The sequence below is a fragment of the Pholis gunnellus genome, assembly GCF_910591455.1.
Source record: "Pholis gunnellus genome assembly, chromosome: 24".
Taxonomy (NCBI): domain Eukaryota; kingdom Metazoa; phylum Chordata; class Actinopteri; order Perciformes; family Pholidae; genus Pholis; species Pholis gunnellus.
In genome coordinates, this window is record NC_136551.1 from 381,871 (window position 1) to 402,500 (window position 20,630).

At 41.5% G+C, this 20,630-nt stretch overlaps 2 protein-coding genes across 2 annotated transcripts in view; one reads left to right on the forward strand and one right to left on the reverse strand.

Annotated features, from left to right (window-relative positions):
- Positions 1-322: 322 nt before the first annotated feature.
- LOC306715254 (pinopsin-like) lies at positions 323-4,975 on the forward strand (the record flags this gene model as incomplete). Its single annotated transcript, XM_079185569.1, has 4 exons — positions 323-686; positions 2,006-2,331; positions 2,750-2,983; positions 4,733-4,975. 4 exons carry the CDS (start codon positions 323-325, stop codon positions 4,973-4,975), a joined length of 1,167 nt encoding a protein of 388 aa, XP_079041695.1.
- A 4,463-nt stretch (positions 4,976-9,438) lies between these two features.
- lrrfip1b (leucine rich repeat (in FLII) interacting protein 1b) overlaps positions 9,439-20,630 on the reverse strand; it is a 14,257-nt gene continuing 3,065 nt past the window's right edge. The window contains exons 3-14 of the mRNA XM_079185799.1: positions 19,432-19,467; positions 19,277-19,327; positions 18,067-18,102; positions 17,717-17,842; positions 16,457-16,627; positions 16,223-16,315; positions 14,925-15,063; positions 12,167-12,216; positions 11,956-12,073; positions 11,173-11,252; positions 10,928-11,032; positions 9,439-10,739 (exon numbers count right to left, since the gene is read on the reverse strand). Coding sequence (XP_079041925.1) covers positions 10,629-10,739; positions 10,928-11,032; positions 11,173-11,252; positions 11,956-12,073; positions 12,167-12,216; positions 14,925-15,063; positions 16,223-16,315; positions 16,457-16,627; positions 17,717-17,842; positions 18,067-18,102; positions 19,277-19,327; positions 19,432-19,467 — 1,116 coding nt within the window. The 3' untranslated portion in view covers positions 9,439-10,628. The remainder of the gene's footprint in view (positions 10,740-10,927; positions 11,033-11,172; positions 11,253-11,955; positions 12,074-12,166; positions 12,217-14,924; positions 15,064-16,222; positions 16,316-16,456; positions 16,628-17,716; positions 17,843-18,066; positions 18,103-19,276; positions 19,328-19,431; positions 19,468-20,630) is intronic.

The window sequence follows — 20,630 nt, forward strand, 5'->3', positions numbered from 1 at the left end:
GAGAAGAAGAAGAAGAAGAAGCTCGTCACCGGATTATCGATCCTCGTGCTGATTGGCTGACATTGATCTCTTCTGGCTGTCTGTCCTCGCGGCGCGGTGCCGCTGCTGCGGCGGCGGAGGATGGAGCGGACAGCGGCGGCGCGTCGGTGCGGGACGCTTCGCCTCCATTAGTTCTCCTCTTCCTCAGAATGTGAATCCAACGAGCTTCTGCTGCTTTTTGATTTTCTACAACGAGGAGCCGCTCCGCTCCGCGCGCACCGTGCCGTGCGTAAAACCTCGTGCGTAAAACCTTGCGGCTCACCTTTACGCACGGTTCCGCGTGATGTTCCCCGAGGTGAGCGACGCCAACCTGACGACCAACCTCAGCGGACCGCCGTCCTCTCTGGAGCACGACTGGAGCGACACGCCGCACGACCGTCTGTCGCGCGGAGGCCACCGCGTGGTGTCGGTGTTCCTGGGCTCCATCATGGTGCTCGGGTTCCTCAACAACCTGCTGGTCCTGGTCCTGTTCTGCCGCTTCAAGACCCTGCGGACCCCCGTCAACATGCTGCTGCTCAACATCAGCGTCAGCGACATGCTGGTCTGCGTGTGCGGCACGACGCTCAGCTTCGCGTCCAGTCTGCGCAGCCGCTGGCTGTACGGCCGCAGCGGCTGCATGTGGTACGGCTTCATCAACTCGTGCTTCGGTGAGTACAAGTACATGGAATATACAGTAAGTAGTACATATCTGTAGGATATCAACTGTATGTATATAACTAACAATTTACATATCCAATCTTTATCTATAAATCTACTTCATATACTGTATCAACCTGACATACTGTATTTACTTTATGTATACATCTACATTATATATATACAGTATCAACATGTATTTATTAACTTTGTGTGTATATATAAACATAAACTATATAAATGAAGTTAAAATACATCATCTTCACAGTCCTGTTAAAGAAGATAAATTAATAATAATTATTAACAATAATGTTGCAGTCGTCGTCAGAGTGACACCTCCCTCTGCTCCTGTCTTTGATCTCGGGGTCACATGACCTGTGTGTTTTGTAAACATGGTGGACTCTACTGTTTCTACTGACATGACGCCCAGACTAGACCCTCAGGGGCCCTCAGGGGCCCTCAGGGGCCAACTAAAAACGTTTTTTCTCTCATCATTTTTCTTTAAATATTACGACTTTTTGCCTAAAAATCTCACGATTTCTTCTCATATAATAATACAAATAATAATAATTATTATTATGGAGGAAGTAGAAAGCAGCAGATACTGAAGTTTTTCTCAAGTAAAGTACCTGAAGTACAGTATTTAAGTACAATTCGACTACACAACATTATAATTTGTATTTTTGTGACAAATTAAAATGATAAACTTAATTTCTGTTCAAGAAGAGTTCACATATTAAATACAAATATCATAATCTAAAAGATAACAAGAGGTTCTTAACTGAACCAGTCTGAGAACTCTGGTGGACTGGTGTTGATTCCTGAGACCTGATGATGCGGATCAGACCCTCATGGGGGACGGTTCAGCACTTAATCGCTGTGTGAGGATGGAATTAGAGAGATTTGGGTCAGAAGAGATCAGTCTGCTGGAAAAGGTTCAGTGAGAGCAGCTTAGCAGCGTTTGTTAAGTAGAATCATAATGTGATATATTACAGCATCATCACTGCCTGCTGAGCAGCTACACAAACCTTCTCACTTCTATCTGGAGATTTAGACATTTACTGTTCAAGCACAAGATTACACTATTGTGTACGTTATAATCTGGTCGTTGCGGTGGCCTAGGTCACGTTGTTGTGTTATACGTCCCGTCCTCGTGGCCTACGTCCTCATGGCCTACGTCCTCCTGGCCTACGTCCTGTGGCCTACGTCCTCGTGGCCTACGTCCTCGTGGCCTACGTCCTCCTGGCCTACGTCCTGTGGCCTACGTCCTGTGGTCTCTGCCCGACAGAGCGGTGAATCCAACATGTCCTCCTCTCATTGTCTCCATCAGGCATCGTGTCTCTGGTCTCTCTGGCCGTCCTGTCCTACGAGCGCTACAGCACCCTGATGGTGTACAACAAGCAGGTGTCGGACTACAGGAAGCCCCTGCTGGCGGTGGGGGGGTCTTGGCTGTACTCGGTGGTCTGGACGGTGCCCCCTTTACTGGGCTGGAGCAGTTACGGTCTGGAGGGAGCCGGGACCAGCTGCTCAGTGACGTGGACGGAGAGGTCGTCCGGCTCTCACTCGTACATCATCTGTCTGTTTGTGTTCTGTCTGGGCGTCCCGGTCCTCGTCATGGTGTACTGCTACGGACGCCTGCTGTACGCCGTCAAACAGGTTCCTGCTTTTATTACTACTATAAATACTTATACTACTTTTATTATGTTGTTTTATTTGAGATATTGTTTACATTTGTCCTATTCTCATTCATTTTTATTTATTATACGTGAACTTCTTTTTTTTTTTATCTATTGTTTTTGTTTAGGATTTTCTTTTGCTAATATTGAAATGTTAATTTGTTTTGAATATTCATGTTTTATTTAAATGTGTTTTTATTTTTGTTTACTTGTTTTATTTTTATACTTCTTTCCAAATATTTCTGTCCTCACCATTTATTATTTCAATTTTTTTTTTCTTTGTTTACTTTTTTAATCTATACTTATTTCCAAATATTTTAATTTGATCAAAGTATTGTATAAAGTGTTTTGTCTGTCAGGTGGTTCTAATGCTTTCTTACCTGCGTTTTGTCTGTCAGGTGGGTCGTATCAGGCCGACGGCGGCTCGTCGCAGAGAGTTCCACATCCTGTTCATGGTCGTCACCACGGTGGTGTGTTACCTGGTCTGTTGGATGCCGTACGGCGTCATCGCCATGATGGCCACCTTCGGACAGCCGGGAGTCATCAGCCCCATCACCGCCGTGGTCCCCTCCATCCTCGCCAAGAGCAGCACCGTCATTAACCCCGTCATCTACATCCTCATGAACAAACAGGTGAGTACAGCCGACAGGTGATGAGCAGGAGGTAGACCATCAGACGGCATCTGATCCAGGAGTTTAGTTTAAAAGTTCAACATATTTTGTCAGTATTGACAAAGTGGTGAGTACAAATTTGAATAAAAAAGATGAGACGCTAACACTACCTAACAAAACTAACGTAGACGCTAACATTAGCTAACATAACTAATGTAGACGCTAACATTAGCTAACAAAACTAACGTAGACGCTAACATTAGCTAACATAACTAATGTAGACGCTAACATTAGCTAACAAAACTAACGTAGACGCTAACATTAGCTAACATAACTAATGTAGACGCTAACATTAGCTAACAAAACTAACGTAGACGCTAACACTAGCTAACATAACTAACGTAGACGCTAACATTAGCTAACAAAACTAACGTAGACGCTAACACTAGCTAACATAACTAACGTAGACACTAACACTAGCTAACATAACTAACGTAGACACTAACACTAGCTAACATAACTAACGTAGACACTAACATTAGCTAACATAACTAACGTAGACGCTAACACTAACTAAAATAACTAACGTAGACACTAACACTAACTAACGTAGACACTAACACTAGCTAACATAACTAACGTAGACACTAACACTAGCTAACGTAGACACTAACACTAACTAACGTAGACACTAACACTAGCTAACATAACTAACGTAGACACTAACACTAGCTAACAAAACTAACGTAGACGCTAACACTAACTAACATAACTAACGTAGACACTAACACTAACTAACGTAGACACTAACACTAGCTAACATAACTAACGTAGACATTAACACTAGCTACCAAAACTAACGTAGACGCTAACACTAGCTAACATAACTAGCGACTATTCTAGCGTAAACAATGAAAAGTGGTGAACACACAGGTGTAACACGCGAGTTTTATTTTGTTTAAGTACAAAACAATTATTTTTTATCGAAACATAAAACTAACAGTAAAAAAATAAACACTTTTGTTGCTGAGTAATATTATGATCATTATTCACATTAAACACATTTTTTACCACAAACAGACTTTTATAAACCAAGTTTAGATGGACTTTTGTTAAACCTGTTAATTGTCGGGTTCAGGACACATTTTGGCAGCGTTTCAAGTCTTTAATGATGCATTCAGGGGCCCGAGGGTCTATTTATAAAACTGGTTTCACACAGAGAGAGAAAAATAATTAAGAGTTAACGAACCTGGGAAATGGTGTTAGCTCTGAATACAGCGGGTGTGAAGAATGACAACAAAAAACACCTGGATCAAGACCCACACCGGACCGTCCTGAACCCCCTCAACATGTTAGACCAGGATCAAGACCCACACTGGACCTCTCTGAACCCCCTCAGAGAGACCTTGCCCCTCCTCCTGAGTTGGTCCTGGTCCCCCTGGTTGATCCTCTGGACCAGCATCTTCTCGTACATCAGAGGGTGGTAGGCTCCCAGCGTACAGGCGTCGTCCCGGTAAAGCTCGTAGTAGTGACAGCGGTCGGTGCGACGCAGCGACGGGACGAACTCGTACACGCTGACCTCACGACACAGTGACATCATCAGCAGGATGCCTGGAGAACGATGATGTCATCACGTCAACAAAGCAAAAAAGAAATCAAACACCGGAAATGTTACAAATATATATATATTTGAATGACCTGAATAATAAGATTATTTCATCTATTTGTTCGTCACTTATTGATCTCGTCTGTGTTTCATTGGTTCCTCAGTTCTACCGCTGCTTCCTGATTCTGTTCCACTGTGAACATCAGCTGACGGAGAACGCTCACTCCTCCATGCCCTCAAAGACCACCATGGTGCAGCTCCACCGCCGGGTCGGCGGCAGCAGCCCAAGACACCGCGACCACGACCACGACCGCGACACCGGACCCGGTGAGGTCCACGTGGAGGGAAACAGTGCCGCCGCTTCAGACAAAACACTCAACGTTGATCCACATGACACGCCCACATGATGTCATCGTGATGTCACCCAGTGAGTCAGCGGCCGTACAGACTCACTACAACGTGTGCCGATTTAAAGACTAATAATAATGTAATAATAATGTAATAATAATAATATAATAAGTCCGTGTGAGGCAGTAAAACAGCCTTGTGCACAGCACACTGACTATAATCCTGCAGGCTTTTTTTCCCCACCTTATTCTTCTTCTGTACAAAGTTTGCCGCGCTTCTGCTCACACAGCGTTGCCAACACCTACACAAACAATACATCAAAACGTGCGGCTTGATCAGGAATCGTGTGCTATGACTTTTCTCAGAGATTCGTCCAGCGGTTTTCCAAAAATTGCGAAAATCAGAGCAAAGTGTCTCCATTCACTTGAATGGAGACACTTTGCTTTAACAAACTTTAACATAGAAACATGATTCAACGTTTAAAACGTAGACAAAACGCTGCACTTTATTGAACCAAATGGACATTTTGATAGCTAGCACAGTTTACATGAAGTCAGATGTTATAATGGGTGTGTATGGCACGGAATGTTCAGTGCTAGAGTGATGACATCACGGTCAGAGTAGAGAGTGTGATTTTTCCAAACAAACTGCTTCCAGTCCCACAGTTTTTACTCTTTATTCACTATTTTTGGTCAAAACGTAGGAAATGTTGTGCTGGTCGCAGTCATGTGTCTGTGGAATCCAACAGATTTACACATTTGGCTCAAAGAGCTGCAGAGCGACATGAACATGAATTAGACTCCATGTTAAACCTCACCACTCATTCCTCAAAGGAAGCAGACGGAACCAGGTTTGTTTCTTGCTCTGGAGCTCACATGTTTAACACCACAAACATAAAAACCACACCAGTGCGTTCGGCATATTTTATATTTAATCTATATTATTATTATCTATATGATATCTACATTATATTTGTGTATGAACCAGGTGGAGAGTTAACATGTTATCAGATAAAACTCCTTCATGAACTCGTCTGAAAAGTAAAATGTGAATATTTTTCTATGTTCAACGTTGTTGTAAAACGATTCTGTATGAAAATAAAGTTCAGTGAGCCGCTCGTCTCTCTTCTTTATTATTAATATATATATATATATATTAAAAACCGTGTGATGTCATATGTAACATTTAAATTGCACTTTAATTCTTAAATATCTATTAAAAACATTACTTAACTTTCACTGTACTTTTGTGTACACTGTTTCCTGGGTGTGTACTCTGTGTACTAGTACCTGTGAACCCTGAGGAGGGCGGGTTGGGCTGGATCTGGTCCTCGGTGTTGTCCTGGATCAGGTCCCACAGAGTCCAGATGAAGTCCGGGTGCAGGATGTAGAACGGCTGCTCGGGTCGGAGGCGGCGCCGCTCGACGTACGCCGAGAACAGATCAAAGTCGGGCTTCTGGAACCACTGAAGAAGAAGAACAGCTGATAATGTCGCTGTGTAAATAAAGGTTTATTCAAACAAGAGAGTCTTGGATCACCTGGGTCAGGTTGGAGGAGTACTGAGCCGGATCCCAGACCAGCAGAGTAACGTCCTGATACAACGAGCTGCTGCTGAACCGATGTTTGGGCCGAGCCACGATCTGATGGAGAGGAGGTGTTTATAAATATACGAAGAACAAACGTATATATATGTACATATAAAATACATTAATAACATATGTATGATATATTTTAAGATAAAAAAATGTAATTAAATTATATTTATTGAAGAAATATGATATAAACTATTTTAAGAACATAATAATACAAATATATATAATTATATATTTAGTGAAGAAATGTAAATGTTTATTAAAGTAAAAACCTGAGTGGGCGGAGCCTATACCTGGGAGTTGATGATGCGGATCGTGGTCTTGTTCCCCACGTCTCTCTCGAAGCCTCTGGTGGGGGCGGCGTTGAACCGAAGAACTGCATCATGGGAGTCTGAGTCCAACGGGAGAGAGAACAGTTAAAAGAAACAAAGCTGCACCTGAACTCACCTGACAGGGTCATTAAAGGTCAGTAGTAGTAGTAGTGCTCGTAGTACTAGTAGTAGTGGTAGCAGTATTCTAGTCCAGACCCTCAGGCGGACCCCCCCTGGGTCCTGGACTCACCGATCTCCCCCCCCAGCGATGAGTTCAGGACCGCCCCGGCTGACGTCACCACGGCACACCTCTGGTACTGGGACGTCCTGAGGGGCAGTGAAGGCACCAGCCGGTCCCAGCCCAGACCAGAGAACGGCTCCTCGGTCCCGTCCACGGTCCGGATCCTGGTCCTCCTCTTCAGCTCACAGTACAGCTCCGGGCCGGACCTGCGGACTCCCCTCGGCCGGTGAACCACCTGGTGCCTGTTGGAGCTCAGCTGGACCTTCAGGACCTTCTGGAGACGAGGACTCAGCATGTCCGCGGTCAGGTTCCCACTCCACAGTCTCTGCAGGATCTCCAGAGACCTGGATCTGTAGTAGTCCTTAGACCTCCTCCTCCAGTCCGTCTCTGAGACTCCAGCAGGTCTCAGGCAGCGGGTTTCGGTCCCGGTGAGTCCAGAGTCTGAGGCGGATCTGGATCGAGGCAGCAAGGAGGGTCTGAGGTCCAGGAAGTGACACAGCAGGGACAGGAAGAGGAGGAGCCAGACCAGCAGGACCAGCAGCAGCCACTTCCTGTACGGCTTCATTCTGTAGTAGTACAGTAAAAAGTACAAGAAGTACCTCTGAGATGTAGTACAGTAAAAAGTACTATAGTACTTTTTCTCTGAGATGTAGTACAGTAAAAAGTACAAGAAGTACCTCTGAGATGTAGTACAGTAAAAAGTACTATATGTACCTCTGAGATGTACTATGATGTAGTAAAGTAAAAGTACAATATTTACCTCTGGGATGTAGTGGAGAAGTACTGTAGGAGTACCTCCACAGTGTACTTCAGTGCAGTACTTCAGGACTTTGGAGGAAGTGTCTCATGAATATTAATGAGCTGAACTTCATTACAAGTCATCTCGCGTTCAGGACGGATTCCAGTAACCATGGCAACAGCAACAAAGTGTCCGAAAACAGCTCCAGATATTTAACATTTAAACTCCGTTATTACTATAATTATTACTGTTGTTATTGTTATTATTGTTGTTATTAACGAAATGTGACGCTATGAAGTTTCAGAATAAAAGGTTTTCTACCACTCTAATAAATAAATAAAGTTATTTAATAATGAATAAAGTAATCGATCTGTGATCACCTTCATCAGCGGCGGGAAAACACACGAAGCAGCGGGAAGAAAGATCCGAAGAAGACCGAGTGAACCCGAGGTAAACACGAAGAGCTCCGGAGGTTCAGACCCGACTGCTGCTGCTGCTGCTGCCCGGAGAGAGAGCGAGCAGAGCGGCCTCACAGCTCGTCCTCCTCCGGGACTCACAACCGGAACCAGGAGACCCAGTCCACACGTGACTGTTAATGGTTCATTAATATTTAAACTAAAGCAGGTTTTATTTATTTAGTTAAAGTTGTATTAACAAAAAAATAAAATATTAAAAAATATTAAAATGAAATACAGGAAAAAACAATTAAATATCATAATACAATGAGAATATTAATACAAATATATTACTTTCTTTAATTAATGTTGTATTAACGAAAGAAAATAATGTGATGAATCATAAAATAAAATGAGAATATTAATCAAAAATGATTCAAGTCATTAATTAAATAAAAATGTATTTAATATTTAAATACATTTTAACACCGTTTAACCGTTTGAAATTAAAAACGTGATGTTCGTTCACAAAATGTTGATTTCAAAGTTTTAACATTTTATAATTATTTAGCTTTTCTGTGAAACTGACTGAAAACATTCAACAAACAAATATATAAAAAATAAGATAATAAAAGTAAAAAAGGTTCCATTAATATTCTACTTTTGAATGAAACCACATTATGAGAAAAGAGGTGAATTATTATTATTAATCAAACTAAAACAAACCAGTATTAATCTAAACAGACAAATATATTACAATTAAATAATTTATCCGCTACTTAAATGGGACTTTATCAACTTTTAACCAGTGTTCTTGCAATTAAATAAAATACAGAAAATATTAAATTAAATGTTATAATACCACGCACCGGAAGAGACCGGAAGTCCCGCCCTTTCATATAGTAGCCTCCGAGCCATTAGCTTCTATGCTAACTCTGACTCCGTTTTGAGAGGTTTTACGTCTTTTTGTTTTTATTGATGTTTTTAAAAAGCAGAACGATGTTTGTGTGTTTGTTTGTTGATACTCTGAACTAAAAGTGAAGCTACGGAGGCTCTCTGGGGTCAAAAGGGTGGAAAAAACGACTCAATGTTTGTTAATGCAGAGCGCTAAAAGGACCCGGATGTTGTTGATTAATGGCTACTAAAATATAAAGATCACCTTTTTAGTATCTACTTAAGGGTCTGAATTATTTTATAAGCAGTTATAATGGTTTTATGAAACAAAAACTTGACAGCACTAAAACAGATGCGTCATGAGTTTTAATATTCTCCATCACCCTGCATCCATAGATCCATAGATCCACAGATCCACAGATCCATAGATCCACAGATCCATAGATCCATAGATCCACAGATCCATAGAGCAACAGATCAACAGATCCTTAGATCAACAGATTCATAGATCAACAGATTTGTAGATCAACAGATTCGTAGATCAACAGATTGTCTGGAAGTATTGCACAGAGCTGATGAGTAAAACGTCTTGTACCTGAAGATGAAGATATAACATTCAAAATAATAAACAACAGTGTTATTGCGAATACATTAGTCACATGATATTTAGATCAGGTTTGAAGAGTTTGATCCAAGACTGGATACATCCACGGCTACCTGGAGAAGTAGATAAACACACCTGCAGTCACCTGCACCAAACAGGAAGCTGATCAAAAAATGATATTAAAAACAAAATACAGGTTGTTTTGGATCCAAACTCTTCCATTCATTCAGCGATGATTTAAAACATTTACAAGCTGGTGGTTTTACATCCAGAGTGCCATGAAGAGATCAGGTGTGTCTCTAAAATATATAAATGTACAAGAACACAGGTGGCCACGCCCCCTTTATGTCACCTGAACGCCTCATTTAAAAACCTGGTGGGCGGGGCTTCACCAAACCCAACACCAAAAACAGACCAAAACAAACGCTTTCCCACATAAAAACATACCAACATAAAGTAAAAAATAAAAACTCAGCTGCTGCCGGTCCGGTCCAGTTTATCGGTCTGAACCGGTCTGAACCGGTCTGATCCGGCACAGGAGAGGTAGTGCAACGCTTCATACAAGATGGAGGAGCTGGATGTTTGTTCAAACACACCTGAGAGGGCCAGGCGGGTGGAGTTTACCACATCTGAAGTGGTCATGCAGCTTAATATTCTTTATAATATTTTATTAAAAATAAACGGGGAAGAGAATTTGTCGAAAATGCCTGAAACTAGTTGGAACAAAACAAGCTGGTCTAAAGGTCCATTTAGTGGCTTTTGATTGCATCACGTGATCTTCATCACGTCACATGATCAGGACAGGAAACAGGAAGTGTTTGTGGTGAACATTAGCTACTTCACCGATCACCTGTCCGTGATTGATTGATTGATGTTACAGCTCAGGTTAACTCCGCCCGTCTGGCGCTGTTTGCAGAGGAAAACAAGCGCTGCTTTGTCACTGCTGGGCCAGCAGGGCGTTGCGGTTGGCCTTCATCTTCTCCAGACGTTTGGTCAGGTGAGCGTTACCCACCTCCAGCTCATCGATCCGGTCCAGAGCCGAGCGCAGCTGTGGAGAGACGGAAAACACGGAAAACACGACGAATGTTTGTTCACGTCCACAAAAACAAAAAGGTCGGAACAGAACAAGCCAACTAGAAAAGATTCGGCCACCTTTTTAAAATAGTAATATTTATGTTCTTATTTTCATTTGACAAAAGATAAAAGATAAAAATAAAAGATAAAAATAAAAGATACCTCTCTGTGAAGTTTTCTCTTATCGACTTTCAGCTCATCTTCGATCTTCTCGGCGTTTTCTGACGCCGACTTGTATCGAGTCACCTGACCCTCCAGACGGATCACCTGAGGTTAAAGAACATTCTATTGTCACTAAAGAAAACGTCTCTCGATACGCTGATGATACGCTTCTTTTTCTCTTAAAGACTTAAAGGGATTGTTGGGTTTTATTTCACTTTAACTCTCGATTATGAAGCTACACTTACATTTTGTTCCAGAGTGGTGACTTCCTGTTCAGATTTCACCAGTTTGAACTTGATATCACTGATTTGTCGGTTGGCGTCTCCTAATAAAACAAACAGAGAAGGAACCTCAAATATTACAAATAAAGACTAAGAAGACTAAGACCAGAGAAGACATCTACAAAGACTAAGAAGAATAAGACCAGAGAAGACATCTACAAAGACTAAGAAGACTAAGACCAGAGAAGACATCTACAAAGACTAAGAAGAAGACTAAGACCAGAGAAGACATCTACAAAGACTAAGAAGAATAAGACCAGAGAAGACATCTACAAAGACTAAGAAGACTAAGACCAGAGAAGACATCTACAAAGACTAAGAAGAAGACTAAGACCAGAGAAGACATCTACAAAGACTAAGAAGAAGACTAAGACCAGAGAAGACATCTACAAAGACTAAGAAGAAGACTAAGACCAGAGAAGACATCTACAAAGACTAAGAAGAAGACTAAGACCAGAGAAGACATCTACAAAGACTAAGAGGAAGACTAAGACCAGAGAAGACATCTACAAAGACTAAGAAGAAGACTAAGACCAGAGAAGACATCTACAAAGACTAAGAAGAAGACTAAGACCAGAGAAGACATCTACAAAGACTAAGAAGAAGACTAAGACCAGAGAAGACATCTACAAAGACTAAGAGGAAGACTAAGACCAGAGAAGACATCTACAAAGACTAAGAAGAAGACTAAGACCAGAGAAGACATCTACAAAGACTAAGAGGAAGACAGAGATGAAGAGTTCTCACTCTGTAGTTCTAGAAGATGAGAGTCAACCCCGTTCTCCAGACCGTCCCCCTCTGGATTGTGGACTTGGTCTGTCCCGTTCTTCTGTCTCTGATCCAGCTGAGACTTCAGCAGCCTCACCTTTCACATTGAGACAAAAACATGGTGATTCATCAATAAACATTGATGGTTTAATAAATGTATCTTAACTATAATTCTGAAGCAAAACGTCACCTGATCTCGTAAACTCTCTCTTTCTTCAAACAGTTTCTTCAGCCGGAGTTCTGGAACAAGAAAATAGTCAGAAATCACTAAATGAAGCTTCATGTTGAGCGATTTTAAACGTTGAATTACACACAGATATTATACTCAGTTAACCCGATATTAAAATAATTAGTTTTGATATTAGAGTCTGGATTCATCATAATTATTATTATAAAATTAATTATTATTCTCAAACAATTATGGATTGAATTCTAAACTGAAATCATTTACCATAATTATCAATATATAAATGAATACTTGGAAATTAAATTACAAAAGAAATCAAACTATTCATCAAAGAGAAACAAAGATATTCATAAATGAGGAAATAAATACAGTTTCTTACCGGCAACAAGTGGACACACACTGATAAATACCTCATGTAAATAAACTCAATAAAATAATGAAACTATACAGTTAATTAAATCAAGTTATGCTTTATTAAACAGATCTAACATCAGTACACGTGATGTTGTGAATAACAGATTCCAGTTCATTCTTCTTCATGTCTATGAAATCCTGCAGTCGGTGTTGCGTTTGTATTTCCTGCTGCGCAAACCGAACCCTCCGCTCAGCAGCTTCATGTTGCTCGCCGCCGGAGCAACTTCTCCACCTCCAAGGACAACCTCCGTCGCCGGTTGCTCTGTTGCTGGTTGCTGTGCCGCCTCCTCACCAACCTCCTCGCAACTGTCCATGTGTCCGGCTGACGACTCCTCCTGATCCTCAGTGTTTGATCCTGGTGACTCGTCAACATGGTGATCCTCCACGATTCTCCCTTCTTGTAGACTCGTCAACAGCAGCTCGGGAACGGCCATCGCCTTGATCTCATCTGCTGTTTTTTCTAGAAGCCTTTTGACCTTCGTTGAGAACGTTCGATGTCTTTTGAGTTGCGTCTCGAAGACTTCTCCAGCAGGAGCAGATTGGGTTTTTGCAGGTTCAGCGAAGTAAAATTCGATAAAAACTAATTCCTCCGACCGGCTCGTCGCTGCTGGATCGCTCCGACTTTCTTCTTCTTCTTCTACGTCAACAGAATTCACACTCAGCATTTCTTCATGAGAGGATTCAGTGACGTCCACCGTAAAATGAAATATTGCCCCCGAGTTATTTTCTGATGCTTCTTGGTCATCGCTTGCTGGAGGATCCTGAATCCTTGAGTCCACAGAGACATGAGTTTGAGGATGAGCCTCCAGAGAGGCTACTTCCAACGTCCCTGAGACCGACCAGCCTTTGACGGTTGAATCACGAGCAGCACTCGGTTGCTCACTTTCAGGATCTTCAGTTCTTTCACTTCCTTCTTGTAGGTCCTTCAGAGGCAGTTCAACACCCATCCTTTGTTCTGTTGATTCTTGGTCAACCGACTCACCCTGATTTGACACATTTTCTGCAACATTCTTGAGCCTCTTCTCCAAATCTGAAATCCACTGATTGAGAGAATCTGAGATCTCTGGAAAAAGTCTTGAGATTTCAGCTGCAAAACCCTGACTTTCAAGAAACCCTCTCAGCATGCTTTGAATCGTCTTTTCCAAACAACTCCACACCTCGACTGGGACTAACAGAGTGGACGGTGTTCCTGTCCGGTTGGTGCATTCGGGACATTCAAAGGAATTGTCTTGAGTCTGTTCCTTCATCTGAACATCTTTTCTAACAGCTTCCTCTTCAGAACTCCTCCAGTTCTCAAGTGTACCTGACTTTCCATCAACGATAGCCTCCTCTGTTGGTATAAATACATCACGCTCTGATGGTTTAAGCCCTTCAGATACACCGGAGCAACTTACATCACCCTCATCCTTCAAGACCTCGTCTTCATGTTGGGTGCTTCCCAACTTCTCTGACGGTTGTTGTGGACTACGAGAAGCTTTACCCGTCGAAACAACCGTCTCATGATTATCGTTTCTCGGGAGTTTCCTCGCGTCCTCGTCTTTCCCTGTTGTGTTTCTGGCCCGTTTATCAAACCCTTTCACTGACGTTCTGGTTTGGTTGCTGGTAGAAGTGACGTTTAGCGACTGGGAGCGTTTACTAATCCGAGAGCGGTCGTACTTCACGTCGTCCCGCGCGAGTTCGATTCCCTCTGCCGGCTGCTGCTCTTGAACTTCCCCTGAAAGACCATGAAGAAGACATTGAAGGACCAAACACAGGCGACCGGTTAAAGATGGAAAAGAAGGAGAATTAAAAAGATGTTTGGAATCAGCCTGAAGCGACTCGACGGGAGATGAATCAACGTCTCGATCACAGAGGAATTAAAGGAGAGTTCTTGACTTTCATCTTCAGGACGACGTTGATGAGTAGATGCTGATTTATTTTGAGAACATCCAACTGAAACCAGACGCTTAGTCGATTGAAATCATGAAATTGAACAAAAAGTATGAAGTGGCATGCGTTTGTTAAAAAGCACATTGAAAACGTTGGACATCGTGCATTTTATTCTGAAATGTGACACAAACAAAGAAGAAAAAATAGATGAAATGAAAGAATGAAAACAAATGAATTGTTTGACTTTGTATCTAAATAGTACGATTTAAAAGAAGTCTGTTTATCTTCGTGCCATCAAATCTACCTCATGATCATCATCTTAATAGCTCATGAATCCTACATTTTACTCAGTAAATCAAACGTTTGACTCATAACTGATGTGATTTTAAAAGTAATCATCTTACATTAATATTTAATAAAAAGTCATAAATAAATCTCATCTGGTGTTAATGATCAACACCATCTGATTGGTTCTTACCGAGCGTGCTCTCTGGGCCACCATGAGACGGCTCCTCGGCCAATCGGAGGGCAGATTCAGCGGTGACATCATCGACGGCCTCGCCCTGTCCCGCCTCCCCATTGGTGGAGAGCTCGGGAGAGACGACCACTCCGTGTTTCTGTCAGGGAGGAAAACATCGAGTCACTTATCAATCGATCGATCGATCAATAACCTCCGTGTCACTGGAATCGTGACATCACACAGGTGGAGCAGTGACATCACACAGGTGGAGCGGTGACATCACACCTCCTCCTCTGAGTACCTTCAGTAAATCTCTCAGTCTGACGACGTCGTCTCTGAGCCGGTCACGTTCAATCAGAACCATGTCAGAGAGTTCTCTCTGCCTCTCTAACGCCTGAGAGAGGAGGAGGAAGAGGAGGAAGAGGAGGAGGAGGAGGAGGAAGAGGAGGAGGAGGAGGAGGAGGAAGAGGAGGAGGAGGAAGAAGAAGTGAAACAGAGGAAACATTAGTCATATTAGTTATTAGTCAAACAGGAAGGTAAACAGGAAGTCAAACAGGAAGTTAAACAGGAAGTCAAACAGGAAGTCAAACAGGAAGTCAAACAGGAAGTAGAACAGGAAGTTAAACAGGAAGTCAAACAGGAAGTTAAACAGGAAGTAGCAGATGGAAGTTGCTCACTAGAGGACTCTCAAATAATTGTTTTAATGTTTGTGACCAACGACGGATTGAACCATCTTTAAATGATAATCTCTCATTGAAGCACAAGTTGTGATCTCTAAACACAAACTGGAGAACGATGTTCTGATGTTCTCATGTTCTGATGTTCTCCTGTGTTCTCCTGTGTTCTCCTGTGTTCTCCTGTTCTTTAGGAGTGAATACATGAAATGAGCCGCTAGATGATCTATAATCTGAGCTCGTACCGCCATCTTCTTCTCTTTCCACTGAAGAACCTCCTGCAGGTCAGAAACCTCCTGACAATATCTGCTGCTCTTCAACCGGAGGTCAGACACCTCCTGGAGGAGGAGGAGGAGGAGGAGGAGGAGGAGGAGGAAGAAGAGGAGGAGGAAGAAGAGGAGGAGGAGGAGGAGGAGGAGGAGGAGGAGGAGGAGGAGGAGGAGGAGGAGGAGGAGGAGGAAGATGATGGAAGAGGAGGAGGAAGATGAGGAGCAGTCAGAGTGTTAGTATGAGCTGCGTTAAAGACTCAAGAAGAGAGAAGTCTCCTTCATAGTTCGGCTGAACTGTAAATGTTTGTCAGTGTGAAGTGAGTATTGATCAGTGTGATGATGATGATGATGATGATGATGATGATGAACTGACCGTCAGCAGCTCCTCAGAGCGTCTCAGAGTTTCCTCCGTCTCTTTAAACTGGAACTGAAGAAGTCGGTGAGCCTGAAGCTCTCGCTCTGACTCCTAAACACACACACACACACACACACACACACACACACACACACACACACACACACACACACACACACACACACAGAGATGTGAAGGATCAGATTGATGAAGAAGTGGTCCTGGGTCATGGATATTCTTCATCCTGCTCACCTTGGTGCGGTCGTCACAGCGTCTCCGTGACTCCCACAGCAGCTCCTCCATGTGGCCGAGCTCCTCCTTCAGGTTCTCCACCTGGTACATGAGGGAGGCCTTCTCATTGTGCAGCTGAGCGTTAGACACCATCGCCTTACGGAACCTCTCCTCCGCCTCGACCAGGGAGTCCTACACACATTACAATGTTATTATCAATGTTATGATCAATGTTATTATCAATGTTATTATCAATGTTATTATCACTATTATTATCAATGTTATTATCACTGTTATTATCAATGTTATTATCAATATTATTATCACTGTTATGATCAATGTTATTATCAATGTTATTATCAATGTTATTATCAATGTTATTATCAATGTTATTATCACTATTATTATCAATGTTATTATCACTGTTATTATCAATGTTATTATCAATATTATTATCAATGTTATTATCACTATTATTATCAATGTTATTATCAATGTTATTATCACTGTTATTATCAATGTTATTATCACTATTATTATCAATGTTATTATCACTGTTATTATCAATGTTATTATCAATGTTATTATCAATGTTATTATCACTGTTATTATCAATGTTATTATCACTATTATTATCAATGTTATTATCACTATTATTATCAATGTTATTATCACTGTTATTATCAATGTTATTATCACTATTATTATCAATGTTATTATCAATGTTATTATCACTGTTATTATCAATGTTATTATCACTATTATTATCAATGTTATTATCAATGTTATTATCAATGTTATTATCAATATTATGATCAATATTATACCACCAGAGAGTCCTACACACATTATCAATGTTATTATCAATGTTATTATCAATATTATTATCAATGTTATTATCAATGTTATTATCAATGTTATTATCAATATTATACCACCAGAGAGTCCTACACACATTATCAATGTTATTATCAATGTTATTATCAATATTATTATCAATGTTATTATCAATGTTATTATCACTGTTATTATCAATGTTATTATCAATATTATGATCAATATTATACCACCAGAGAGTCCTACACACATTATCATCAATATGATTAATTATTATCCTAACAATTATTAAATATTCATTATTAAATACTAAATAATACATATAAATTATGCAGGATTAACTAATAAATAATAATTTTAAATATTATTAAATAATAAATAATAATATTAAATATTATTAAATAATATTAAATATTATTAAATATTCAATATTCAATATAATACCTTCATGTCTCTGGTCGACGCCTCCGTCTCCACGGTGAACGACGTGTCACAGCTTCCTCTACGAGATGAAGCTCCGCCCAGAGACGCCAGCGTGGCGGCGGAGAGCGTGGAGGCGGTCCTAGAGCCCTGAGGAAGAGGAGGAGCCACATCGTCATCATCACTTAAACACACGTCTTCAAACCGTCAAAACTTTATTGAACCTTCAGAAGAAACAAAGTGATTTAAAGTGACTCACTTTATCATAAATAATGATAAATAACAGAGTCCTGAACACATTATTAATATTAATTAATTAAATTAATTAATATTAATAAATTAATCTTCAAACCATCAAAACTTTATTGACTCACTTTGTCCATGAAGTCTCTGTCGGGTTTCTCCTCCACCTGAACAAACAAACATCATCATGGAGACATGACATGAGAAGAAGAGAAGAAGAAGAAGAAGAAGAAGAAGAAGAAGAAGAGGAAGAAGAAGAAGGGGGGGACAGACACACACACACACACACAGACGGGGGGCTCAGAGCTCACCACTGGGCTCGCTCGAGCTGAACTGGTCCTGGAAGAAGCTCGAGAGCTGGAGACAGGAAACCCACTGTAGTCTGAGGGCTGGGGGGGGGGGGGGGAGGAAGGAAGGAAGGAAGGAGAGAGGAGGAAAGAGGGGAGGAAGGAAGGAAGGAAGGAGAGAGGAGGAAAGAGGGGAGGAAGGAAGGAAGGAAGAAAACAGTTTATCTATAATCAATCATTGGTTTTGTCTCGTCATGTTCATCAATCAAATAGAGGAAGGAGGAGAGAGAAGGAAAGAGGAGAGGAAGGAAGGAAGGAGGGAGGAACAAGGGACAGAGGGAGGAGGAGGTTTGTTTGAGACTCAACACATAAAAACTTCAGAATGAGGCGGCAGTTGGTTTCTGTGGTCACATGACATTTCACAATAAAAGCATCGTTTAGAGCAGTGGTTCTCTGTGGTTCTTCATGTAGCTTCAGGAAGCTAAATGTAGCTTCCTGAAGCTACATGTAGCTTCCTGAAGCTACATGTAGCTTCCTGAAGCTACATGAAGCTACATGTAGCTACATGAAGCTCTGTGAGAGTCATGTTTTTAGGTTTGGTTGCTTCTGAGGGACCAGCTGCAGCAGACCGGGGTGGACCACCACCTCCCTGCATGGATCCTGGACGACCTCACCAACCGTCCACAGTGTGTGCGGATACGGGAGTGTGAGTCCGACCTGGTGTCCTGCAGCACGGGGGCCCCACAAGGAACCGTCCTCACCCCGTTCCTCTTCACCATCTACAGACTTCACACACAACTCTCCTCACGGCCTCCTGCAGAAGCTCTCTGACGACTCTGTCATCATCGGCCTCATTCCTGCCAATGATGACGAGAATACAGAGAACGTGACCTGATCACATGGTCACCTGATCACGTGACCTGATCATGAGACCTGCAGCTGGTATTGATTATTGATCATCGGTGACCTTTGACCTGTGTTGACGTCTCAGCTATATATACATATACTGTATATATATATATATATATATTGATGTATTAGTACACAGACTCACCCTCAGGCTGCCTCGACTCCCCACAGACATCCTCTCCTCATCGTCAGACATCTACAAACACAACAACAGTTTAACCACCAACGAAGAAGAAGAAGCAGTGAATAAAAGCAAGAGGACGAGTCAAAGACAACAGAAGAAGAAAAGCAGGTACAGACCGAGGCGTGTCTCCGTGAGTGGCGCTCACTGTCCTCCTGAAAGGCCACGAAGAAGAAAGTTCACTCATTCTGTTCAATCACTGCCTGACAGACGAGACCCAGGGACTAAACAAACACTGCTCCTGTCAGACATGCTGAGGGGAATACTGCGTTAGCACTAGCTTTCAAAATAAAATAACATACATGAGTAGATAAATTAATGACAAAAATAAAATATGGATTTCACTTCAATAAAATAATCATTTATGAAAAACAATTATAAAAGAATACATCTACATCAATTTAATCAATTAGTTTCTGAGAGTAAAAAATTAAATGCAAAACAATTTAAATATTTATTTATCATAAGAATTAAAAACCAATGAAAATATACTAAAGTACTAATAAAATAAATCACATGATTAAATAAATATATAAATAATAAATACATTTAGTAAAATAGAAAAATGTAAAAGTAATATTGGGAGTAATAAATAAAGTATATATAATATATACATCCCATAATAATAAATACTGAGCGCAAACGACCTTCATCATCTTCATCATCACACGTGGATTAAACAGGCTGTTAATCCACGTGTGAGTCCGTCTGAGCGCGTGCAGAACAAACACATCATCACTGATACACAACAACAACAACAACAACAACAATGACGACAACAACAACAACAACAACAACAACAACAACATGAAAAGCTCTTCAATGACCGTTCAGACCGGTTCAGACTTTAGACCGGTTCAGACCGGTTCAGACCGGTTCAGACCGGTTCTCAGCTGATACCACAGAAACCAGTCAGAAGGTTTTCATGAGTCGCACACAGCAGTCACACTGATTATCCAGACCATAATACTCTAGAGAAGAGGAAGAGGAGAGGAAAGAAGAAGAATCCTACCATCCACTGTTCAATATGACCCCACTTATTATCCAGACCATAATACTTCTGGAAGCGGGAGGAAGAGGAAGAGGAGGAAGAGGAAGAGGAAGAGGAAGAGGAAGAGGAAGAGGAGGAAGAGGAAGAGGAAGAGGAGGAAGAGGAAGAGGAAGAGGAGGAAGAGGAAGAGGAGGAAGAGGAAGAGGAAGAAGAGGACAACACGTGAGAACAGATGGACTTTTCAGATTTCAAGAGAAATAGATGAAAACTTGAGGTGTGTTTGTTTTAGACGTCTCAGGCAGGTGGGCGGAGCTAAGCGGTAACCCC